General features: G+C 49.6%; 2 protein-coding genes across 4 annotated transcripts in view; one reads left to right on the top strand and one right to left on the bottom strand.

The window, feature by feature from the left end:
• Positions 1-1,219: 1,219 nt before the first annotated feature.
• The window catches only part of LOC143777102 (uncharacterized), a 45,380-nt gene continuing 20,978 nt past the window's right edge, over positions 1,220-25,621 (bottom strand). The window contains exons 1-2 of one of the 3 annotated variants that reach the window (XM_077267123.1): positions 7,454-7,680; positions 1,220-5,882 (exon numbers count right to left, since the gene is read on the bottom strand). In XM_077267123.1, coding sequence (XP_077123238.1) covers positions 4,844-5,779 — 936 coding nt within the window. In that variant the 5' untranslated portion in view covers positions 5,780-5,882; positions 7,454-7,680 and the 3' untranslated portion in view covers positions 1,220-4,843. Of the gene's footprint in view, positions 5,883-6,878; positions 7,416-7,453; positions 7,681-25,621 lie in introns of those variants that run through there. The other 2 variants (XM_077267125.1, XM_077267124.1) reach the window with 2 other exon arrangements.
• Positions 9,260-25,621, top strand: part of GPR19 (G protein-coupled receptor 19) — a 61,429-nt gene continuing 45,067 nt past the window's right edge. Inside the window, exon 1 of the mRNA XM_077267121.1 lies at positions 9,260-9,380. Within this exon, the coding sequence (XP_077123236.1) occupies positions 9,354-9,380 (27 nt within the window). The 5' untranslated portion in view covers positions 9,260-9,353. The remainder of the gene's footprint in view (positions 9,381-25,621) is intronic.

A 25,621-nucleotide genomic window follows, 5' to 3' on the forward strand; every position in this document is an offset into this window, starting at 1 on the left:
GCAGGAGACCAGGTACCCGCAGGAGACCCAGCACCCACAGGAGACCCGGCACCAGCAGGAGACCCGGCACCCGCAGGAGACCCAGCACCCACAGGAGACCCGGCACCAGCAGGAGACCTGGTACGCGCAGGAGACCCGGCACCCGCAGGAGACCAGGTACCCGCTGGAGACCAGGTACCCGCTGGAGACCCAGCACCCACAGGAGACCCGGCATCGCAGGAGACCTCAGGAGACCAGGTACCCGCAGGAGACCCAGCACCCACAGGAGACCTGGCGCCAGCAGGAGACCCGGCACCCGCAGGAGACCCGATACCCGCAGGAGACCCGGCACCCGCAGGAGACCTGGTACCCGCAGGAGACCCAACACCCGCAGGAGACCCGGCACCCGCAGGAGACCCGGCACCCGCAGGAGACCCCGGCACCCGCAGGAGACCCAACACCCGCAGGAGACCAGGCACCCGCAGGAGACCCGGCGCCCGCAGGAGACCTGGCATCCGCAGGAGACCCAACACCCGCAGGAGACCCAACACCCGCAGGAGACCCCGGCACCCGCAGGAGACCCAACACCCGCAGGAGACCCGGCACCCGCAGGAGACCCCGGCACCCGCAGGAGACCCCGACACCCGCAGGAGACCCAACACCCGCAGGAGACCCAACACCCGCAGGAGACCCGATACCCGCAGGAGACCCGATACCCGCAGGAGACCCAGCACCCACAGGAGACCCGGCACCAGCAGGAGACCTGGTACGCGCAGGAGACCCGGCACCCGCAGGAGACCAGGTACCCGCTGGAGACCAGGTACCCGCTGGAGACCCAGCACCCACAGGAGACCCGGCATCGCAGGAGACCTCAGGAGACCAGGTACCCGCAGGAGACCCAGCACCCACAGGAGACCTGGCGCCAGCAGGAGACCCGGCACCCGCAGGAGACCCGATACCCGCAGGAGACCCGGCACCCGCAGGAGACCTGGTACCCGCAGGAGACCCAACACCCGCAGGAGACCCGGCACCCGCAGGAGACCCGGCACCCGCAGGAGACCCCGGCACCCGCAGGAGACCCAACACCCGCAGGAGACCAGGCACCCGCAGGAGACCCGGCGCCCGCAGGAGACCTGGCATCCGCAGGAGACCCAACACCCGCAGGAGACCCAACACCCGCAGGAGACCCCGGCACCCGCAGGAGACCCAACACCCGCAGGAGACCCGGCACCCGCAGGAGACCCCGGCACCCGCAGGAGACCCCGACACCCGCAGGAGACCCAACACCCGCAGGAGACCCAACACCCGCAGGAGACCCGGCACCCGCAGGAGACCCGGTGGCCGCAGGAGACCCGGCACCCGCAGCGCAGGAGTCTCGGCAAGCGGAGAAACTACCCCAGCTAGAAATGAGCAGTGGAGAAAAGCTGTAGATTTATTGGTGACATCCACATGGGGCGCTATCTCCAGCATCTGGAAATTGTGGACAGAAAATCCGGTGGTTGGATGTGTTGTCACCCGTCTTTCCCCCAGAAACAGATGGTCTGAACTAATAACCTGTCAATGGAAGACATAATATCAATCTGCCCTTTACTGTTTGTTATTAGAGGATCTCTGAAATATGGCCAGTGGTTCCAGGCTGAAGACCAGAGCCACCAGGGCGGATGAGCGAGCAGACGTATGTGAAGGTGTGATCTTCGCCCGCACCACTTACCAATGGGCAGAAAACACCAGACGGGTGAAAATGTGCAACGACAAACAAAGAAATAACAATCAATTTTTAACCATCTATTAGAAAACCACATCGGCTTCTCGGCCGCCCGAAACAAAACCGCCCGACGTTCTGCAGAGACGTAAGTGAAGGTTATTGCAACGTCGGGAAGCTTTAGTTCTATCAATTTGTATAATAAATAATCTAACCAATCACCATCTATAAAGCCCCCCGGCGTGATGACCGCCCTAACACCAACTAGAAGGAGAAGCTCTGGGATCCTACAGATGGAGAAGCTATAGGGGTCCTATAGACGGAGAAGCTATAGAGGTCCTACAGAGGGAGAAGCTATAGGGGTCCTATAGAGGGAGACGCTATAGGGGTCCTATAGAGGGAGAAGCTATAGGGGTCCTATAGACGGAGAAGCTATAGGGGTCCTACAGAGGGAGAAGCTATAGGGGTCCTATAGAGGGAGAAGCTATAGGGGTCCTATAGACGGAGAAGCTATAGAGGACCTATAGAGGGAGAAGCTATAGGGGTCCTACAGAGGGAGAAGCTATATGGGTCCTATAGAGGGAGAAGCTATATGGGTCCTATAGAGGGAGACGCTATAGGGGTCCTATAGACGGAGAAGCTATAGGGGTCCTATAGAGGGAGAAGCTATAGGGGCGCTATAGAGGGAGAAGCTACAGGGGTCCTAGAGATGGAGAAGCTATAGGGATCCTATAGACGGAGAAGCTATAGGGGTCATACAGAGGAAGAAGCTATAGGGGTCCTATAGAGGGAGACGCTATAGGGGTCCTATAGAGGAAGAAGCTATAGGGGTCCTATAGAGGGAGAAGCTATAGGGGCCCTATAGACGGAGAAGCTATAGGGGTCCTATAGAGGGAGATGCTATAAGGGTCATACAGAGGGAGAAGCTATAGGGGTCCTATAGAGGGAGAAGCTATAGGGGTCCTATAGACGGAGAAGCTATAAGTGTCCTATAGAGGGAGAAGCTATAAGGGTCCTATAGATGGAGAAGCTATAGGGGTTCTATAGAGGGAAAAACTATAGGGGTCCTATAGAGGGAGAAGCTACAGTGGTCCTATAGACGGTTAAGCTATAGGGGTTCTATAGAGGTGAAACTATAGGGGGTCCTATAGAGGGAGAAGCTATAAGGGTTTATATAGAGGGATACGTTATATGTATTGTCCTATAGAGGAGAAGTTACAGGGGGTCATATAAAGGTATAAGTTATAGTGGTCCTATAAAGGGGGAAGATATTCACCAACACCCGGTAATGTCCGGCATAGATGAAGGGGCTCGTACTATACGGTGTGTGCTGGCCGGGCCCCATAGGGTGGTCCGGATGACAGCATGCACCTCTCTCTCCCATATATCAGATGAGACCACACAAGATTCCCGGATCATCCGCACTGCGTCCCATTTTTGCGCCTTATTAACCTCAGGAACCGTATGTGACCAGGCACCTATTAAATACAGATGCCGCACGGACGTGACATACGGACACATAATAGTCACCGACTGTTCAGGACGCTTTATCTTACTCTCGTCTGAACCCGGCACCTCCGGGGTCATGGCTGATAACAGGAAGCAATAGATTGCACTTACCAGGTGGATAATTAAGGCTGCCCCTAGAGACTGTTCGGACCCCCATACACGGTGTTCCAAATTATTATGCAAATTGGATTTAAGTGTCATAAAGATTTAATTGTTTTGTTTTTCCAATAAACTTGTGGATGGTATTGTGTCTCAGGGCTCAATGGATCACTGAAATCAATCTTCAACACATGTGATAATTAGTTTTCCAGGTGATTCTAATTAAAGGAAAACTACTTAAAAATGATGTTCCACATTATTAAGCAGGTCACAGGTTTCAAGCAATATTTGATAGAAAAAGGATCTCTCTGCTGCTGAAAAGCATCAAATAGTGCAATGCCTTGTCCAAAGAGAAAAAGTAGAACGGCACAAGATGTGGCGATACCTGATGGACCGTGAACACAATATCATTCAGGCAGATATCTCTTATGACCATATAGCGGTGGTGGTTTCATCTCACCAAGTGGTGCTCAACAAAAAAGTAATCCATGATAAAAATTGTAGAAGAAAGGAAAATGTGGCACTCACCACCGAAGGTGCAGGGAAAAAACAGGACGAAGGACATTTCGCCGTTTCGGGTCCTGGACCCGTTGAAGCGCAGTCGGCGCAAAACGGTAGTCATCCTGTTTTTTCCTGCACCCTCGTGTATACCAGCCGCCCTTGAGGCATGTCCTCACCCCACTAAATGTGAGAATAAAAGGACTTTTAACGCATCATTTGGGGAGTGCCACATTTTCTTTTCTTCTACAATTTTTATAGTGCAATGCCTTGGTCAAGGGATGAAAACATTAGATATTTCCCGAAATCTTAAGCGTGATCATCATACTGTGAAGAGATTTGAGACTGAAACAGAGCACAGACAGAGTTCATGCAGATAAAGGCATAATGAGGAAGTTTTCTGCCAGACAAATTCATCGGATTAAGAGAGCAGCTGCCAAAATACCATTACAAAACAGCAAACAGATATTTGAAGCTGCTGGTGCCTCTGGAGTCCCTCGAACCTCAAGTTGTAGGATCCTTCAAAGGCTTGCTGTGGTGCATAAACCTACTATTCGGCCAACCCTAAACAGTGTTCACAAGCAGAAACGGTTGCAGTGGGCCCAGACATACATGAAGACTAATTTCCAAACAGTCTTGTTTACTGATGAGTGTCGGGCAACCCTGGATGGTCCAGATGGATGGAGTAGTGGATAGTTGGTGGATGGCTGCCATGTCCCAACAAGGCTGCGACATTAGCAAGGAGGTGGAGGAGTCATGTTTTGGGCCGGAATCATGGGGAAACAGCTGGTAGGGCCCTTTAAGGTTCCTGAAGGTGTGAAAATGACCTCTGCAAAGTATGTAGAGCTTCTGACTGACAACTTTCTTCCATGGTCTAAAAAGCAGATACATGCCTTCAGGAGCAAAATCATCTTCATGCTGTCAGACACACAGCCGGACCAGGACTTGAGGCAGTAATCTAGATGAGAAAATACGACCGCTATAGAGTGAATTCTCCGCTACCCAAGGCCTCACAACGCTTCCCACATATCCCCTCCATTTCCCGGCACAACAGCTTCATGTCTTGTGACAGAGGGAATGAGGCCCGAACCTTCTAGAATCGAGACCTGCCTCCTCCAAGGCGAAAGACAGCACCCTGCTGAACTGGAACTGGGTCAGCAGCGTCCCATTCTCATGGATGAAAAAGTTTCTGCCCCCCTCGGGCCTGACCTCCAGGAATTTCTTCATTCTGTTGAGAGGACATAAGAACTTGTCGTCCCGCTTCTTCACCTCCACCCATTGGCTTTTGTTGGATCGGACTTTCTGCGTCTTGCAATATATAGAGTTGCGCTCCACGATGACATCTTTGAACGCCAGTCCCGAGCCGTCTTCATCTTTGGTTCTGGCCACCAGTTCCTCCATGTCAAAGGACCCGTAAAATGCCAAGGTGAAGGCTGCGGAAAACAGCCGGCTCTCGTTGTTGTCGAAGCAAACCTTCTTGGTGGCGTAGAGCACGGAGGCGAGCATCTCGGGGGTCAGGAGCTCACCGTAGTCGCCATTGCTCTCCGTCTCCACGTTGTCCTCCATCTCCTTGCTTCTCCAGCTCGTCAGCATCTGCTGGATCAGAAACTGCTTGGTGACGTCTTTCTTTTCCATGATCTGCAAGCAAAACGAGATCCCGGCCAGGGTGCCCACCACTTTGCCCCGAGTGTACCCGTTGGATATTAGTTGTTCAAAGAAATCCACCATAATTTTCTCCGCCCGGCACCAACCTCTTTGACGAGCTGCTTTCTTGAACTGCATCCAGGATTTCCAGGAGGCCAGATACTTCTCCCAGGTCCGTGGGGAAAGTATGGAGTTGACCAGATCTTGGGCAGCCTGGTTACATCCCGGCCTGAAGTTCAACGTTCCCTCATCAGATATGGTAACGAGGTCTGGAAGCGCCCCAACGTCGTTGTCACATTCCCGGGACGTCCGGAGGTAACTAGAGGTAGAGGCTTCCGAGCAGGACATGTCTGGGGTATCGCTGGACACAAGATCTGGCCGCTGTCACAACTTGCAAAAGGTCTCACACCCCCGCCTCTTCACCTATGGGCTCCCATGAGAAGTGAAGTCCCTAAAACAGAAGGACGGAGAGTTTACTCATTGTCTGCGGTAATCTCTTAATGACAGTGTAAGATTAGACGGCGCGACAGTGATGCAGACGGCGGTGACACCAAATAGTATTTTACGTTAAAGCCTCGTAGAGACCTGTCAAATGCAACGTGGATTTTGGCGCAAGCTCCACTACGCAATCCATTTCAGATATCACGCATGTGAGCAGGGTTTTCCACAACTTCACTCACAGGCTACAACACGGAAAATGCAGCAGGAATAAGTACGGTAGCATAAATACGAGGGTCTGCGGCACAAATACGAGGGTCTGCAGCACAAATACGAGGGTCTGCAGCACAAATACGAGGGTCTGCGGCACAAATACGAAGGTCTGCAGCACAAATACGAGGTTCTGCGGCACAAATACGAGGGTCTGCGACACAAAAACGAGGGTCTGTGGCACAAATACAAGAGTCTGTGTCACAAATACGAGGGTCTGCGGCACAAAGACGAGGGTCTGCGGCACAAAGACGAGGGTCTGCTGTGAATCTGGTATAATCTGACCAGTGTGACCGTATTCTAATGTTGGGAATTTGTTTTAGTGTTTCCCGTAGAATTTTTAGTTATATTTTTTTATATTTCTCATGTCTGGCAGGTAAAAAAAAACGAGCGTGCTGCAATAAAATAAAAAGCTGAAATAAAAGACGCAATAAGGCCAAGAAAAAGTCTGAAAAAATGAGCCATAAAAGACGCTGCAAAGTGCAGTAAGTGAAACTGGCGTAAAGTCTTGCAGCAGTGCCAGAAATAGCGTTATCAGGCAGATATGGATGTGACGGAGATGTGACGTGTCGGGCGCCGAGCTTTCTATACTATCAGTCACTCATCACAAGCGACCGTCTCTACCAGACTTGAATTGGCTGATAACAGAGAGCAATACATACGCTACGTCATGGCTAACAACAGTATGCAGGAGACTTTCTCCAGGCACAGACTATATATATATGGAGACGCTACTCACATTATTTGGTGACCTGTTGCATCAGTGTTCTGGGAGGTGTCGGCAGCTCGCGCCCCGGATGACCCCTTTTAGTGTCAGGAGTAAATTCAGCGACGAGCGAGAGCGTCCACAACCTGACGCCGTCCACACAATGCCGGAGTATTGTTCGTGCAGAATCCCCCAGATGCGTGCGGCGCCCCCCGGGGGGAAGAGGCGACACGACCAATCATCTAACAAGTCGCTGACATCCGGGAATTAAAAAGAGGACTTAACCCTCGCAGCGCCGCGCGGCAGGACGCTATACGCGAGCGGCATAGTGACGCCGTCACCGCAATCCGAAAAACCTGCTGGAATCTTTTCCTCTATTGACTTTTTTTTTTTTTTTTTAGAAAAAGTGGAGCAGCTGCGAGGGGCTCGTGTAATTAGGGGACGCGTGTAATTAGGGAGCGCTCTCCCGAGAAGGGCGCGGGGCGTGCCTTCACCATGGAGAAACACCAGACCTGGAATTAAAGGGGTGGTGCCGGTAGTCACACCTAGGCTCCAGATCTGCACGGGACTTTATCGCTTCCATCAAGAATTTACCACGACGTTGTTACCTTTAGTTTTCTTTTTTTTTTCTCTGACCCTCGTCCTCCCCGTCTCGGTGGCCTTATATACACCCTGTTATACGGTTAATGGCGCCATTAGCAGGAAGCACAAACAGCACAGCCTTATTTGCCCAGGAGACAATCGTGTCAGAGCAGCACCGTGATCTCTCGGGAAGGTTTAGTGCTGATGATGATTGGCTGCAGTGGTCACATGTCTGCCTGATTCCAGGAAGAAGTATAATAAACCCGCCTTACCCATCCGTCCCCACTCCCACACCTGTCTCCATGCTTCCTCTTACGGCTGGATAGTCAGGCGATTTCAGCAGCCCAAGATTGTCTGCAGAGGTCACATGTCCATACTACACCATGGTTGTATGGACATGTGGCCACTTCAGCCAATCACTTGCCTCTGTCCCGATCACCACTAGTGTCCATGCATCCTCTTTGGCAGTATGGGCGTGTGACCGCTGCAGTCAATCACTTGCCTCTGTCCCGATCACTACTAGTGTCCATGCTTCCTCTTTGGCAGTATGGGCGTGTGACCGCTGCAGTCAATCACTTGCCTCTGTCCCGATCACCACTAGTGTCCATGCATCCTCTTTGGCAGTATGGGCGTGTGACCGCTGCAGTCAATCACTTGCCTCTGTCCCGATCACTACTGTCCATGCTTCCTCTTTGGCAGTATGGGCGTGTGACCGCTGCAGTCAATCACTGCAGTGTCACATGACCGTCCAGTTGTAAACACAAGCACAGACCATCGTCCACGCCCGTCTTGCGATGGGTTGTGTAACCCAGGCATCCAATAAAGGCTCCCGTCACCGCCATCTTTGTGCTCCTATGAAGCCCGTCGTTAGATTCACTATGTACTGCACTACGGAGATATTTTAGTTTACAACAAAATAAAGCGATGAAAAGTCTAAAGGCGCTAAAGAATAAAGTTAAAAAAAAAACAAAAAAAATAAAAAAATCACAAAAGTTGGAATCAATTTTTTCCAATACCAAAAAATAAAAAAAATGCAATAAAAAGTGCTGAAGACATCGGTGCCCCAGAGTGGTACCAATAACATCGTCAGCTCGCCGCGCAAAAGAACAAGTCGCTGCCCAGCTGGATGGACGGAAACGCAAAACAGTAATGGCTCCGGGAAGAAGGCAAGGAAAAAACGGAAGCGCAGAAATGAGGTGTGGACGGCGTCCGTGATGTGACCCTGGCGCATGGGACCACGGTCGGACCCCTGGGCGCCGCCATATGCTGACGGTAACGTGTGCGATCCGCCACCATGCGACTAGGTGCGACGCCACTGGGACGAACCCTCAGCCGTGCGAGCAGGATTAGGACAAAACTGGATTTTAGCCTCAAAAACAATTTTATTCAATGACAGCGGAGTTATCGAAAGCTGGAGAAATATCATGAGGGGAAATAAAAAAGCAACGTGTCAGAGAAATGTGATGGCGCTTTCAGCAGCGAATAATAATGGTGACATTTATACATTCATGATGCTGAAAGCTGACGAACATCAACTACGTAATCTGAGGAGAATGGCTCCTTAGCTACAGGGGAACTACAAGCCCCAGCAGTCACTCATATTATGCGCTCCACCCTCTCCGAGTCCTCATCATCACGCCTAGAATTGATCCCGCAATGATTTCTGGGATTTGTAGTGTAACTGTCCCTTTCTAGAACTTGTTACAGCATTTTCTGGACTACAGTTCCCAGAAACCAATTGCGGCGCATGGGATTCTGGGAACTGTAGTTCACGTCTGCTGTTATGTAATGCTCAGAAGTGATTATTAAACTACGACTCCCAGCGATCAGTGCGGAAACTGCCGGCTTTCCTCAGCTTCTGCACTGTTCCTAGGCGGGAAATGCTCCTGAGGTGAATGGTGACACAGGTAGTTCTCCTTGTGGTGAATGGTGCTGATATTAATGGTTTCTGAGGTAAATGTCACCTTTATTGGTCTTTATTCCTGTAATCTGCCTTGAAATGTGAAAACACAACTGATATCATATGTTCTACCTGTGCTGTGAGGTGTCTGTTTCCCTGTCTGGTGGGCGGCTGAGTGTTCTCTTAAACCCCCCACAAATGCATCTCACAGCCCCCAATGCTGGAGCGCCCCCATTAACCCCTTCCCAGCGCAGCCATGTTTAATATTTGTCAATTCTACTATAAAATCTGAAAAAAAGGAAAAATAATTCACTGAGCAATGAAATGATAAAAACCACAATTTCACCATTTTTTTTTCTATCTATGACGTTCATTCTGTGGTAAAAATCACCTGGTGACGCGATTCTCTGGGTCGGTACACTTAACAAGTTTTTTCTTTTGTGGTAAAAAAAAAATACATTTGTAAAAAAATAAATAAAAATAAAAATGCAATTTTCTGAGACCTGAATTTTTTTTATATTGTTTTGGGGATGGAGCCGTGTGAGGGCTTGGGTTTTTCTTTTTTTCTTTGATCTGTAGTTTTTATTGATACCATTTTGGGGTAAATACGACGTTCTGATGACTTTTTACAGCAGCTTTTCAGGTGGGAGCAGCAACCAAAAAACAGCGGAAGACCATGGAAATCATGTGGGTGTCTTGTCCTGTGTTGGCCATGTGGGGGCGCTGTTGGACTAGTTTTCTCCTCTCTGCTGCCCTATGTATCAATAAGATGTGTATGGGGGGGACCCCAATGAGGACATCACTACATGGAGACCCCCAGTGCGTCATTACCGTAGTATTTTCCATTTACACCATTCACTGTATATGTATATGTTTACTGTATATGTAACATAAATCTGTTTGTTAGTAAAATTTACATATTTGATAATACACAATTTAGATTTATTGATGCTAGCTGCCCTGAGTACAGTACATATAGCCCCGTATTACTCTGCTAGCGGCCCTGAGTACAGTACATATAGCCCCGTATTACTCTGCTAGCTGCCCTGAGTACAGTACATATAGCCCCGTATTACTCTGCTAGCTGCCCTGAGTACAGTACATATAGCCCCGTATTACTCTGCTAGCGGCCCTGAGTACAGTACATATAGCCCCGTATTACTCTGCTAGCTGCCCTGAGTACAGTACATATAGCCCCGTATTACTCTGCTAGAGGCCCTGAGTACAGTACATATAGCCCCGTATTACTCTGCTAGCTGCCCTGAGTACAGTACATATAGCCCCGTATTACTCTGCTAGCTGCCCTGAGTACAGTACATATAGCCCCGTATTACTCTGCTAGCGGCCCTGAGTACAGTACATATAGCCCCGTATTACTCTGCTAGCTGCCCTGAGTACAGTACATATAGCCCCGTATTACTCTGCTAGCTGCCCTGAGTACAGTACATATAGCCCCGTATTACTCTGCTACCTGCCCTGAGTACAGTACATATAGCCCCGTATTACTCTGCTACCTGCCCTGAGTACAGTACATATAGCCCAGTATTACTCTGCTAGCTGCCCTGAGTACAGTACATATAGCCCCGTATTACTCTGCTAGTGGCCCTGAGTACAGTACATATAGCCCCGTATTACTCTGCTAGTGGCCCTGAGTACAGTACATATAGCCCCGTATTACTCTGCTAGCTGCCCTGAGTACAGTACATATAGCCCCGTATTACTCTGCTAGTGGCCCTGAGTACAGTACATATAGCCCCGTATCACTCTGCTAGCTGCCCTGAGTACAGTACATATAGCCCCGTATTACTCTGCTAGCTGCCCTGAGTACAGTACACATAGCCCCGTATTACTCTGCTAGCTGCCCTGAGTACAGTACATATAGCCCCGTATTACTCTGCTAGTGGCCCTGAGTACAGTACATATAGCCCCGTATTACTCTGCTAGAGACCCTGAGTACAGTACATATAGCCCCGTATTACTCTGCTAGCGGCCCTGAGTACAGTACATATAGCCCCGTATTACTCTGCTAGCGGCCCTGAGTACAGTACATATAGCCCCGTATTACTCTGCTAGCTGCCCTGAGTACAGTACATATAGCCCCGTATTACTCTGCTAGCGGCCCTGAGTACAGTACATATAGCCCCGTATTACTCTGCTAGCGGCCCTGAGTACAGTACATATAGCCCCGTATTACTCTGCTAGCTGCCCTGAGTACAGTACATATAGCCCCGTATTACTCTGCTAGCGGCCCTGAGTACAGTACATATAGCCCCGTATTACTCTGCTAGCGGCCCTGAGTACAGTACATATAGCCCCGTATTACTCTGCTAGCGGCCCTGAGTACAGTACATATAGCCCCGTATTACTCTGCTAGTGGCCCTGAGTACAGTACATATAGCCCCGTATTACTCTGCTAGCGGCCCTGAGTACAGTACATATAGCCCCGTATTACTCTGCTAGTGGCCCTGAGTACAGTACATATAGCCCCGTATTACTCTGCTAGTGGCCCTGAGTACAGTGCATATAGCCCCGTATTACTCTGCTAGTGGCCCCGAGTACAGTACATATAGCCCCGTATTACTCTGCTAGCCGCCCTGAGTACAGTACATATAGCCCCCCATATTACTCTGCTAGTGGCCCTGAGTACAGTACATATAGCCCCGTATTACTCTGCTAGCGGCCCTGAGTACAGTACATATAGCCCCGTATTACTCTGCTAGAGGCCCTGAGTACAGTACATATATCCCCGTATTACTCTGCTAGCGGCCCTGAGTACAGTACATATAGCCCCATATTACTCTGCTAGCGGCCCTGAGTACAGTACATATAGCCCTGTATTACTCTGCTAGCGGCCCTAAGTACAGTACATATAGCTCCGTATTACTCTGCTAGCTGCCCTGAGTACAGTACATATAGCCCCGTATTACTCTGCTAGCGGCCCTGAGTACAGTACATATAGCCCCGTATTACTCTGCTAGCTGCCCTGAGTACAGTACATATAGCCCCATATTACTCTGCTAGTGGCCCTGAGTACAGTACATATAGCCCCGTATTACTCTGCTAGCTGCCCTGAGTACAGTACATATAGCCCCGTATTACTCTGCTAGTAGCCCTGAGTACAGTACATATAGCCCCGTATTATTCTGCTAGCGGCCCTGAGTACAGTACATATAGCCCCGTATTACTCTGCTAGCTGCCCTGAGTACAGTACATATAGCCCCGTATTACTCTGCTAGTAGCCCTGAGTACAGTACATATAGCCCCGTATTACTCTGCTAGCTGCCCTTAGTACAGTACATATAGCCCCGTATTACTCTGCTAGCTGCCCTGAGTACAGTACATATAGCCCCGTATTACTCTGCTAGCTGCCCTGAGTACAGTACATATAGCCCCGTATTACTCTGCTAGTGGCCCTGAGTACAGTACATATAGCCCCGTATTACTCTGCTAGCTGCCCTGAGTACAGTACATATAGCCCCGCATTACTCTGCTAGCTGCCCTGAGTACAGTACTTATAGCCCCGTATTACTCTATCTGCCCTGAGTACAGTACATATAGCCCCGTATTACTCTGCTAGCTGCCCTGAGTACAGTACATATAGCCCCGTATTACTCTGCTAGCTGCCCTGAGTACAGTACATATAGCCCCGTATTACTCTGCTAGAGGCCCTGAGTACAGTACATATAGCCCCGTATTACACTGCTAGCTGCCCTGAGTACAGTACATATAGCCCAGTATTACTCTGCTAGCTGCCCTGAGTACAGTACATATAGCCCCCCGTATTACTCTGCTAGTGGCCCTGAGTACAGTACATATAGCCCCGTATTACTCTGCTAGCTGCCCTGAGTACAGTACATATAGCCCCGTATTACTCTGCTAGCTGCCCTGAGTACAGTACATATAGCCCCGTATTACTCTGCTAGCTGCCCTGAGTGCAGTGCATATAGCCCCGTATTACACTGCTAGCGGCCCTGAGTACAGTACATATAGCCCCGTATTACTCTGCTAGTGGCCCTGAGTACAGTACATATAGCCCCGTATTACACTGCTAGTGGCCCTGAGTACAGTACATATAGCCCCGTATTACTCTGCTAGTGGCCCTGAGTACAGTACATATAGCCCCGTATTACACTGCTAGTGGCCCTGAGTACAGTACATATAGCCCCGTATTACACTGCTAGTGGCCCTGAGTACAGTACATATAGCCCCGTATTACTCTGCTAGCGGCCCTGAGTACAGTACATATAGCTCCGTATTACTCTACTAGCTGCCCTGAGTACAGTACATATAGCCCCGTATTACACTGCTAGCTGCCCTGAGTACAGTACATATAGCCCTGTATTACTCTGCTAGCGGCCCTGAGTACAGTACATATAGCCCCGTATTACTCTGCTAGCTGCCCTGAGTACAGTACATATAGCCCCGTATTACACTGCTAGAGGCCCTGAGTACAGTACATATAGCCCCGTATTACTCTGCTAGCTGCCCTGAGTACAGTACATATAGCCCCGTATTACACTGCTAGTGGCCCTGAGTACAGTACATATAGCCCCGTATTACTCTGCTAGAGACCCTGAGTACAGTACATATAGCCCCGTATTACTCTGCTAGTGGCCCTGAGTACAGTACATATAGCCCAGTATTACTCTGCTAGCTCCCCTGAGTACAGTACGTATAGCCCCGTATTACACTGCTAGCTGCCCTGAGTACAGTACGTATAGCCCCGTATTACTCTGCTAGCGGCCCTGAGTACAGTACATATAGCCCCGTATTACTCTGCTAGTGGCCCTGAGTACAGTGCATATAGCCCCGTATTACTCTGCTAGCTGCCCTGAGTACAGTACATATAGCCCCGTATTACTCTGCTAGCTGCCCCGAGTACAGTACATATAGCCCCGTATTACTCTGCTAGCTGCCCTGAGTACAGTACATATAGCCCCGTATTACTCTGCTAGCGGCCCTGAGTACAGTGCATATAGCCCCGTATTACTCTGCTAGCTGCCCTGAGTACAGTACATATAGCCCCGTATTACTCTGCTAGCTGCCCTGAGTACAGTACATATAGCCCCGTATTACTCTGCTAGAGGCCCTGAGTACTGTACATATAGCCCCGTATTACTCTGCTAGCTGCCCTGAGTACAGTACATATAGCCCCGTATTACTCTGCTAGCTGCCCCGAGTACAGTACATATAGCCCCGTATTACTCTGCTAGCTGCCCTGAGTACAGTACATATAGCCCCGTATTACTCTGCTAGCGGCCCTGAGTACAGTGCATATAGCCCCGTATTACTCTGCTAGCTGCCCTGAGTACAGTACATATAGCCCCGTATTACTCTGCTAGCTGCCCTGAGTACAGTACATATAGCCCCGTATTACTCTGCTAGAGGCCCTGAGTACTGTACATATAGCCCCGTATTACTCTGCTAGCGGCCCTGAGTACAGTACATATAGCCCCGTATTACTCTGCTAGCTGCCCTGAGTACAGTACATATAGCCCCGTATTACTCTGCTAGCTGCCCTGAGTACAGTACATATAGCCCCGTATTACTCTGCTAGCTGCCCTGAGTACAGTACATATAGCCCCGTATTACTCTGCTAGAGGCCCTGAGTACAGTACATATAGCCCCGTATTACTCTGCTAGTGGCCCTGAGTACAGTACATATAGCCCCGTATTACTCTGCTAGTGGCCCTGAGTACAGTACATATAGCCCCGTATTACTCTGCTAGAGGCCCTGAGTACAGTACATATAGCCCCGTATTACTCTGCTAGCTGCCCTGAGTACAGTACATATAGCCCCGTATTACTCTGCTAGCTGCCCTGAGTACAGTACATATAGCCCCGTATTACTCTGCTAGAGGCCCTGAGTACAGTACATATAGCCCCGTATTACTCTGCTAGCTGCCCTGAGTACAGTACATATAGCCCCGTATTACTCTGCTAGCTGCCCTGAGTACAGTACATATAGCTCCGTATTACTCTGCTAGCTGCCCTGAGTACAGTACATATAGCCCCGTATTACTCTGCTAGCTGCCCTGAGTACAGTACATATAGCTCCGTATTACTCTGCTCGCTGCCCTGAGTACAGTACATATAGCCCCATATTACTCTGCTAGCGGCCCTGAGTACAGTACATATAGCCCCGTATTACTCTGCTAGAGGCCCTGAGTACAGTACATATAGCCCCGTATTACTCTGCTAGCTGCCCTGAGTACAGTACATATAGCCCCGTATTACTCTGCTAGCGGCCCTGAGTACAGTACATATAGCCCCGTATTACTCTGCTAGCGGCCCTGAGTACAGTGCATATAGCCCCGTATTACTCTGCTAGCTGCCCTGAGTACAGTACATATAGCCCCGTATTACTCTGCTAGCTGCCCTGAGTACAGTACATATAGCCCCGTATTACTCTGCTAGAGGCCCTGAGTACTGTACATATAGCCCCGTATTACTCTGCTAGCGGCCCTGAGTACAGTACATATAGCCCCGTATTACTCTGCTAGCTGCCCTGAGTACAGTACATATAGCCCCGTATTACTCTGCTAGCTGCCCTGAGTACAGTACATATAGCCCCGTATTACTCTGCTAGCTGCCCTGAGTACAGTACATATAGCCCCGTATTACTCTGCTAGAGGCCCTGAGTACAGTACATATAGCCCCGTATTACTCTGCTAGTGGCCCTGAGTACAGTACATATAGCCCCGTATTACTCTGCTAGTGGCCCTGAGTACAGTACATATAGCCCCGTATTACTCTGCTAGAGGCCCTGAGTACAGTACATATAGCCCCGTATTACTCTGCTAGCTGCCCTGAGTACAGTACATATAGCCCCGTATTACTCTGCTAGCTGCCCTGAGTACAGTACATATAGCCCCGTATTACTCTGCTAGAGGCCCTGAGTACAGTACATATAGCCCCGTATTACTCTGCTAGCTGCCCTGAGTACAGTACATATAGCCCCGTATTACTCTGCTAGCTGCCCTGAGTACAGTACATATAGCTCCGTATTACTCTGCTAGCTGCCCTGAGTACAGTACATATAGCCCCGTATTACTCTGCTAGCTGCCCTGAGTACAGTACATATAGCTCCGTATTACTCTGCTCGCTGCCCTGAGTACAGTACATATAGCCCCATATTACTCTGCTAGCGGCCCTGAGTACAGTACATATAGCCCCGTATTACTCTGCTAGAGGCCCTGAGTACAGTACATATAGCCCCGTATTACTCTGCTAGCTGCCCTGAGTACAGTACATATAGCCCCGTATTACTCTGCTAGCGGCCCTGAGTACAGTACATATAGCCCCGTATTACTCTGCTAGTAGCCCTGAGTACAGTACATATAGCCCCGTATTACACTGCTAGAGGCCCTGAGTACAGTGCATATAGCCCCGTATTACTCTGCTAGCTGCCCTGAGTACAGTGCATATAGCCCCGTATTACTCTGCTAGCTGCCCTGAGTACAGTACATATAGCCCCGTATTACACTGCTAGCTGCCCTGAGTACAGTACATATAGCCCCGTATTACTCTGCTAGCTGCCCTGAGTACAGTACATATAGCCCCGTATTACACTGCTAGCTGCCCTGAGTACAGTACATATAGCCCCGTATTACTCTGCTAGTAGCCCTGAGTACAGTACATATAGCCCCGTATTACACTGCTAGAGGCCCTGAGTACAGTGCATATAGCCCCGTATTACTCTGCTAGCTGCCCTGAGTACAGTACATATAGCCCCGTATTACTCTGCTAGCTGCCCTGAGTACAGTACATATAGCCCCGTATTACTCTGCTAGAGGCCCTGAGTACAGTACATATAGCCCCGTATTACTCTGCTAGAGGCCCTGAGTACAGTACATATAGCCCCGTATTACTCTGCTAGAGGCCCTGAGTACAGTACATATAGCCCCGTATTACTCTGCTAGAGGCCCTGAGTACAGTACATATAGCCCCGTATTACTCTGCTAGTGGCCCTGAGTACAGTACATATAGCCCCGTATTACTCTGCTAGTGGCCCTGAGTACAGTACATATAGCCCCGTATTACTCTGCTAGAGGCCCTGAGTACAGTACATATAGCCCCGTATTACTCTGCTAGTGGCCCTGAGTACAGTACATATAGCCCCGTATTACTCTGCTAGCTGCCCTGAGTACAGTACATATAGCCCCGTATTACTCTGCTAGTAGCCCTGAGTACAGTACATATAGCCCTGTATTACTCTGCTAGTGGCCCTGAGTACAGTACATATAGCCCCGTATTACACTGCTAGAGGCCCTGAGTACAGTACATATAGCCCCGTATTACTCTGCTAGTAGCCCTGAGTACAGTACATATAGCCCCGTATTACTCTGCTAGCTGCCCTGAGTACAGTGCATATAGCCCCGTATTACTCTGCTAGAGGCCCTGAGTACAGTACATATAGCCCCGTATTACTCTGCTAGCTGCCCTGAGTACAGTACATATAGCCCCGTATTACTCTGCTAGAGGCCCTGAGTACAGTACATATAGCTCCGTATTACTCTGCTAGCTGCCCTGAGTACAGTACATATAGCCCCGTATTACACTGCTAGAGGCCCTGAGTACAGTGCATATAGCCCCGTATTACTCTGCTAGCTGCCGTGAGTACAGCACATATAGCCCCGTATTACTCTGCTAGTAGCCCTGAGTACAGTACATATAGCCCCGTATTACTCTGCTAGCTGCCCTGAGTACAGTACATATAGCCCCGTATTACTCTGCTAGCTGCCCTGAGTACAGTACATATAGCTCCGTATTACTCTGCTCGCTGCCCTGAGTACAGTACATATAGCCCCATATTACTCTGCTAGCGGCCCTGAGTACAGTACATATAGCCCCGTATTACTCTGCTAGAGGCCCTGAGTACAGTACATATAGCCCCGTATTACTCTGCTAGCTGCCCTGAGTACAGTACATATAGCCCCGTATTACTCTGCTAGCGGCCCTGAGTACAGTACATATAGCCCCGTATTACTCTGCTAGTAGCCCTGAGTACAGTACATATAGCCCCGTATTACACTGCTAGAGGCCCTGAGTACAGTGCATATAGCCCCGTATTACTCTGCTAGCTGCCCTGAGTACAGTACATATAGCCCCGTATTACACTGCTAGCTGCCCTGAGTACAGTACATATAGCCCCGTATTACTCTGCCAGTAGCCCTGAGTACAGTACATATAGCCCCGTATTACACTGCTAGAGGCCCTGAGTACAGTGCATATAGCCCCGTATTACTCTGCTAGCTGCTCTGAGTACAGTACATATAGCCCCGTATTACTCTGCTAGCTGCCCTGAGTACAGTACATATAGCCCCGTATTACTCTGCTAGAGGCCCTGAGTACAGTACATATAGCCCCGTATTACTCTGCTAGAGGCCCTGAGTACAGTACATATAGCCCCGTATTACTCTGCTAGAGGCCCTGAGTACAGTACATATAGCCCCGTATTACTCTGCTAGAGGCCCTGAGTACAGTACATATAGCCCCGTATTACTCTGCTAGAGGCCCTGAGTACAGTACATATAGCCCCGTATTACTCTGCTAGTGGCCCTGAGTACAGTACATATAGCCCCGTATTACTCTGCTAGTGGCCCTGAGTACAGTACATATAGCCCCGTATTACTCTGCTAGCTGCCCTGAGTACAGTACATATAGCCCCGTATTACTCTGCTAGTGGCCCTGAGTACAGTACATATAGCCCCGTATTACTCTGCTAGCTGCCCTGAGTACAGTACATATAGCCCCGTATTACTCTGCTAGCGGCCCTGAGTACAGTACATATAGCCCCGTATTACTCTGCTCGCTGCCCTGAGTACAGTACATATAGCCCCGTATTACTCTGCTAGCTGCCCTGAGTACAGTACATATAGCCCCGTATTACTCTGCTAGCTGCCCTGAGTACAGTGCATATAGCCCCGTATTACTCTGCTAGCTGCCCTGAGTACAGTACATATAGCCCCGTATTACTCTGCTAGTAGCCCTGAGTACAGTACATATAGCCCCGTATTACTCTGCTATTGGCCCTGAGTACAGTACATATAGCCCCGTATTACACTGCTAGAGGCCCTGAGTACAGTACATATAGCCCCGTATTACTCTGCTAGTAGCCCTGAGTACAGTACATATAGCCCCGTATTACTCTGCTAGCTGCCCTGAGTACAGTGCATATAGCCCCGTATTACTCTGCTAGAGGCCCTGAGTACAGTACATATAGCCCCGTATTACTCTGCTAGCTGCCCTGAGTACAGTACATATAGCCCCGTATTACTCTGCTAGAGGCCCTGAGTACAGTACATATAGCCCCGTATTACTCTGCTAGCTGCCCTGAGTACAGTACATATAGCCCCGTATTACACTGCTAGCTGCCCTGAGTACAGTACATATAGCCCCGTATTACTCTGCTAGCTGCCCTGAGTACAGTACATATAGCCCCGTATTACTCTGCTAGAGGCCCTGAGTACAGTACATATAGCCCCGTATTACACTGCTAGCTGCCCTGAGTACAGTACATATAGCCCCGTATTACTCTGCTAGCGGCCCTGAGTACAGTACATATAGCTCCGTATTACTCTGCTAGCTGCCCTGAGTACAGTACATATAGCCCCGTATTACTCTGCTAGAGGCCCTGAGTACAGTACATATAGCCCCGTATTACTCTGCTAGCTGCCCTGAGTACAGTACATATAGCCCCGGATTACTCTGCTAGAGGCCCTGAGTACAGTACATATAGCCCCGTATTACTCTGCTAGTGGCCCTGAGTACAGTGCATATAGCCCCGTATTACTCTGCTAGCTGCCCTGAGTACAGTACATATAGCCCAGTATTACTCTGCTAGCTGCCCTGAGTACAGTACATATAGCCCAGTATTACTCTGCTAGCTGCCCTGAGTACAGTACATATAGCCCCGTATTACTCTGCTAGAGGCCCTGAGTACAGTACATATAGCCCCGTATTACTCTGCTAGAGGCCCTGAGTACAGTACATATAGCCCAGTATTACTCTGCTAGAGGCCCTGAGTACAGTGTATATAGCCCCGTATTACTCTGCTAGCTGCCCTGAGTACAGTACATATAGCCCAGTATTACTCTGCTAGAGGCCCTGAGTACAGTGCATATAGCCCCGTATTACTCTGCTAGCTGCCCTGAGTACAGTACATATAGCCCAGTATTACTCTGCTAGAGGCCCTGAGTACAGTGCATATAGCCCCGTATTACTCTGCTAGAGACCCTGAGTACAGTACATATAGCTCCGTATTACTTTACTAGCTGCCCTGAGTACAGTACATATAGCCCCGTATTACTCTGCTAGCTGCCCTGAGTACAGTGCATATATCCCCGTATTACTCTGCTAGCTGCCCTGAGTACAGTACATATAGCTCCGTATTACTCTGCTAGAGGCCCTGAGTACAGTACATCTAGCCCCGTATTACTCTGCTAGCTGCCCTGAGTACAGTACATATAGCCCAGTATTACTCTGCTAGTGGCCCTGAGTACAGTACATATAGCCCCGTATTACTCTGCTAGCTGCCCTGAGTACAGTACATATAGCCCCGTATTACTCTGCTAGCTGCCCTGAGTACAGTACATATAGCCCAGTATTACTCTGCTAGCTGCCCTGAGTACAGTACATATAGCCCCGTATTACTCTGCTAGCTGCCCTGAGTACAGTACATATAGCCCCGTATTACTCTGCTAGAGGCCCTTAGTACAGTACATATAGCCCCGTATTACTCTGCTAGCTGCCCTGAGTACAGTACATATAGCCCCGTATTACTCTGCTAGCGGCCCTGAGTACAGTACATATAGCCCCGTATTACTCTGCTAGCTGCCCCGAGTACAGTACATATAACCCCGTATTACACTGCTAGCGGCCCTGAGTACAGTACATATAGCCCCGTATTACTCTGCTAGAGGCCCTGAGTACAGTGCATATATCCCCGTATTACTCTTCTAGCTGCCCTGAGTACAGTACATATAGTCCCGTATTACTCTGCTAGCTGCCCCGAGTACAGTACATATAGCCCCGTATTACACTGCTAGCGGCCCTGAGTACAGTACATATAGCCCCGTATTACTCTGCTAGTGGCCCTGAGTACAGTGCATATAGCCCCGTATTACTCTGCTAGCTGCCCTGAGTACAGTACATATAGCCCCGTATTACTCTGCTAGCTGCCCTGAGTACAGTACATATAGCCCAGTATTACTCTGCTAGCTGCCCTGAGTACAGTACATATAGCCCAGTATTACACTGCTAGCTGCCCTGAGTACAGTACATATAGCCCCGTATTACTCTGCTAGCGGCCCTGAGTACAGTACATATAGCCCCGTATTACTCTGCTAGCTGCCCTGAGTACAGTACATATAGCCCCGTATTACTCTGCTAGCTGCCCTGAGTACAGTACATATAGCCCAGTATTACTCTGCTAGCTGCCCTGAGTACAGTACATATAGCCCCGTATTACTCTGCTAGCTGCCCTGAGTACAGTACATATAGCCCCGTATTACTCTGCTAGCTGCCCTGAGTACAGTACATGTAGCCCCGTATTACTCTGCTAGCTGCCCTGAGTGCAGTACATATAGCCCCGTATTACTCTGCTAGAGGCCCTGAGTACAGTACATATAGCCCCGTATTACTCTGCTAGCTGCCCTGAGTACAGTACATGTAGCCCCGTATTACTCTGCTAGCTGCCCTGAGTACAGTACATATAGCCCCGTATTACTCTGCTAGCTGCCCTGAGTACAGTACATATAGCCCCGTATTACTCTGCTAGCTGCCCTGAGTACAGTACATATAGCCCCGTATTACTCTGCTAGAGGCCCTGAGTACAGTACATATAGCCCCGTATTACTCTGCTAGCGGCCCTGAGTACAGTACATATAGCCCCGTATTACTCTGCTAGCTGCCCTGAGTACAGTACATATAGCCCCGTATTACTCTGCTAGTGGCCCTGAGTACAGTACATATAGCCCCGTATTACTCTGCTAGAGGCCCTGAGTACAGTACCTACAGCCCCGTATTACTCTGCTAAAGCCCTGAGTACAGTACATATAGCCCCGTATTACTCTGCTAGCTGCCCTGAGTACAGTACATATAGCCCCGTATTACTCTGCTAGCTGCCCTGAGTACAGTACTTATAGCCCCGTATTACTCTGCTAGAGGCCCTGAGTACAGTACATACAGCCCGTATTACTCTGCTAGCTGCCCTGAGTACAGTACATATAGCCCCGTATTACACTGCTAAAGGCCCTGAGTACAGTGCATATAGCCCCGTATTACTCTGCTAGCTGCCCTGAGTACAGTACATATAGCCCCGTATTACTCTGCTAGCTGCCCTGAGTACAGTACATATAGCCCCGTATTACTCTGCTAGCTGCCCTGAGTACAGTACATATAGCTCCGTATTACTCTGCTAGCTGCCCTGAGTACAGTACATATAGCCCCGTATTACTCTGCTAGCTGCCCTGAGTACAGTACATATAGCCCCGTATTACTCTGCTAGCTGCCCTGAGTACAGTACATATAGCCCCGTATTACTCTGCTAGCTGCCCTGAGTACAGTACATATAGCCCCGTATTACTCTGCTAGCTGCCCTGAGTACAGTACATATAGCCCCGTATTACTCTGCTAGTGGCCCTGAGTACAGTACATATAGCCCCGTATTACTCTGCTAGCTGCCCTGAGTACAGTACATATAGCCCCGTATTACTCTGCTAGTGGCCCTGAGTACAGTACATATAGCCCCGTATTACTCGGCTAGTGGCCCTGAGTACAGTGCATATAGCCCCGTATTACTCTGCTAGCTGCCCTGAGTACAGTACATATAGCCCCGTATTACTCTGCTAGCTGCCCTGAGTACAGTACATATAGCCCCGTATTACTCTGCTAGCTGCCCTGAGTACAGTACATATAGCCCCGTATTACTCTGCTAGCTGCCCTGAGTACAGTACATATAGCCCCGTATTACTCTGCTAGCTGCCCTGAGTACAGTACATATAGCCCCGTATTACTCTGCTAGTGGCCCTGAGTACAGTACATATAGCCCCATATTACTCTGCTAGTGGCCCTGAGTACAGTACATATAGCCCCGTATTACTCTGCTAGCTGCCCTGAGTACAGTACATATAGCCCCGTATTACTCTGCTAGTGGCCCTGAGTACAATACATATAGCCCCGTATTACTCTGCTAGTGGCCCTGAGTACAGTGCATATAGCCCCGTATTACTCTGCTAGCTGCCCTGAGTACAGTACATATAGCCCCGTATTACTCTGCTAGCTGCCCTGAGTACAGTACATATAGCCCCGTATTACTCTGCTAGCTGCCCTGAGTACAGTACATATAGCCCCGTATTACTCTGCTAGCTGCCCTGAGTACAGTACATATAGCCCCGTATTACTCTGCTAGCTGCCCTGAGTACTGTACATATAGCCCCGTATTACTCTGCTAGTGGCCCTGAGTACAGTACATATAGCCCCGTATTACTCTGCTAGTGGCCCTGAGTACAGTGCATATAGCCCCGTATTACTCTGCTAGCTGCCCTGAGTACAGTACATATAGCCCCGTATTACTCTGCTAGCTGCCCTGAGTACAGTACATATAGCCCCGTATTACTCTGCTAGCTGCCCTGAGTACAGTACATATAGCCCCGTATTACTCTGCTAGCTGCCCTGAGTACAGTACATATAGCCCCGTATTACACTGCTAGCGGCCCTGAGTACAGTACATATAGCCCAGTATTACTCTGCTAGAGGCCCTGAGTACAGTACATATAGCCCCGTATTACTCTGCTAGCTGCCCTGAGTACCGTACATATAGCCCCGTATTACTCTGCTAGCTGCCCTGAGTACAGTACATATAGCCCCGTATTACTCTGCTAGCTGCCCTGAGTACAGTACATATAGCCCCGTATTACTCTGCTAGCTGCCCTGAGTACAGTACATATAGCCCCGTATTACTCTGCTAGCTGCCCTGAGTACAGTACATATAGCCCCGTATTACTCTGCTAGAGGCCCTGAGTACTGTACATATAGCCCCGTATTACTCTGCTAGCTGCCCTGAGTACAGTACATATAGCCCCGTATTACTCTGCTAGCGGCCCTGAGTACAGTACATATAGCCCCGTATTACTCTGCTAGCGGCCCTGAGTACAGTACATATAGCCCCGTATTACTCTGCTAGCGGCCCTGAGTACAGTACATATAGCCCCGTATTACTCTGCTAGAGACCCTGAGTACAGTACATATAGCCCCGTATTACTCTGCTAGCTGCCCTGAGTACAGTACATATAGCCCCGTATTACTCTGCTAGCTGCCCTGAGTACAGTACATATAGCCCCGTATTACTCTGCTAGCAGCCCTGAGTACAGTACATATAGCCCCGTATTACTCTGCTAGCTGCCCTGAGTACAGTACATATAGCCCCGTATTACTCTGCTAGAGGCCCTGAGTACTGTACATATAGCCCCGTATTACTCTGCTAGCTGCCCTGAGTACAGTACATATAGCCCCGTATTACTCTGCTAGCTGCCCTGAGTACAGTACATATAGCCCCGTATTACTCTGCTAGCTGCCCTGAGTACAGTACATATAGCCCTGTATTACTCTGCTAGCTGCCCTGAGTACAGTACATATAGCCCCGTATTACTCTGCTAGCTGCCCTGAGTACAGTACATATAGCCCCGTATTACTCTGCTAGAGGCCCTGAGTACTGTACATATAGCCCCATATTACTCTGCTAGCTGCCCTGAGTACAGTACATATAGCCCCGTATTACTCTGCTAGCTGCCCTGAGTACAGTACATATAGCCCCGTATTACTCTGCTAGCGGCCCTGAGTACAGTACATATAGCCCCGTATTACTCTGCTAGCTGCCCTGAGTACAGTACATATAGCCCCGTATTACTCTGCTAGCTGCCCTGAGTACAGTACATATAGCCCCGTATTACTCTGCTACCTGCCCTGAGTACAGTACATATAGCCCCGTATTACTCTGCTAGAGGCCCTGAGTACAGTACATATAGCCCCGTATTACTCTGCTAGCTGCCCTGAGTACAGTACATATAGCCCCGTATTACTCTGCTAGCTGCCCTGAGTACAGTACATATAGCCCCGTATTACTCTGCTAGGTGCCCTGAGTACAGTACATATAGCCCCGTATTACTCTGCTAGCTGCCCTGAGTACAGTACATATAGCCCCGTATTACTCTGCTAGCGGCCCTGAGTACAGTACATATAGCCCCGTATTACTCTGCTAGTGGCCCTGAGTACAGTACATATAGCCCCGTAT

This window comes from Ranitomeya variabilis, chromosome 5, assembly GCF_051348905.1.
Source record: "Ranitomeya variabilis isolate aRanVar5 chromosome 5, aRanVar5.hap1, whole genome shotgun sequence".
Taxonomy (NCBI): domain Eukaryota; kingdom Metazoa; phylum Chordata; class Amphibia; order Anura; family Dendrobatidae; genus Ranitomeya; species Ranitomeya variabilis.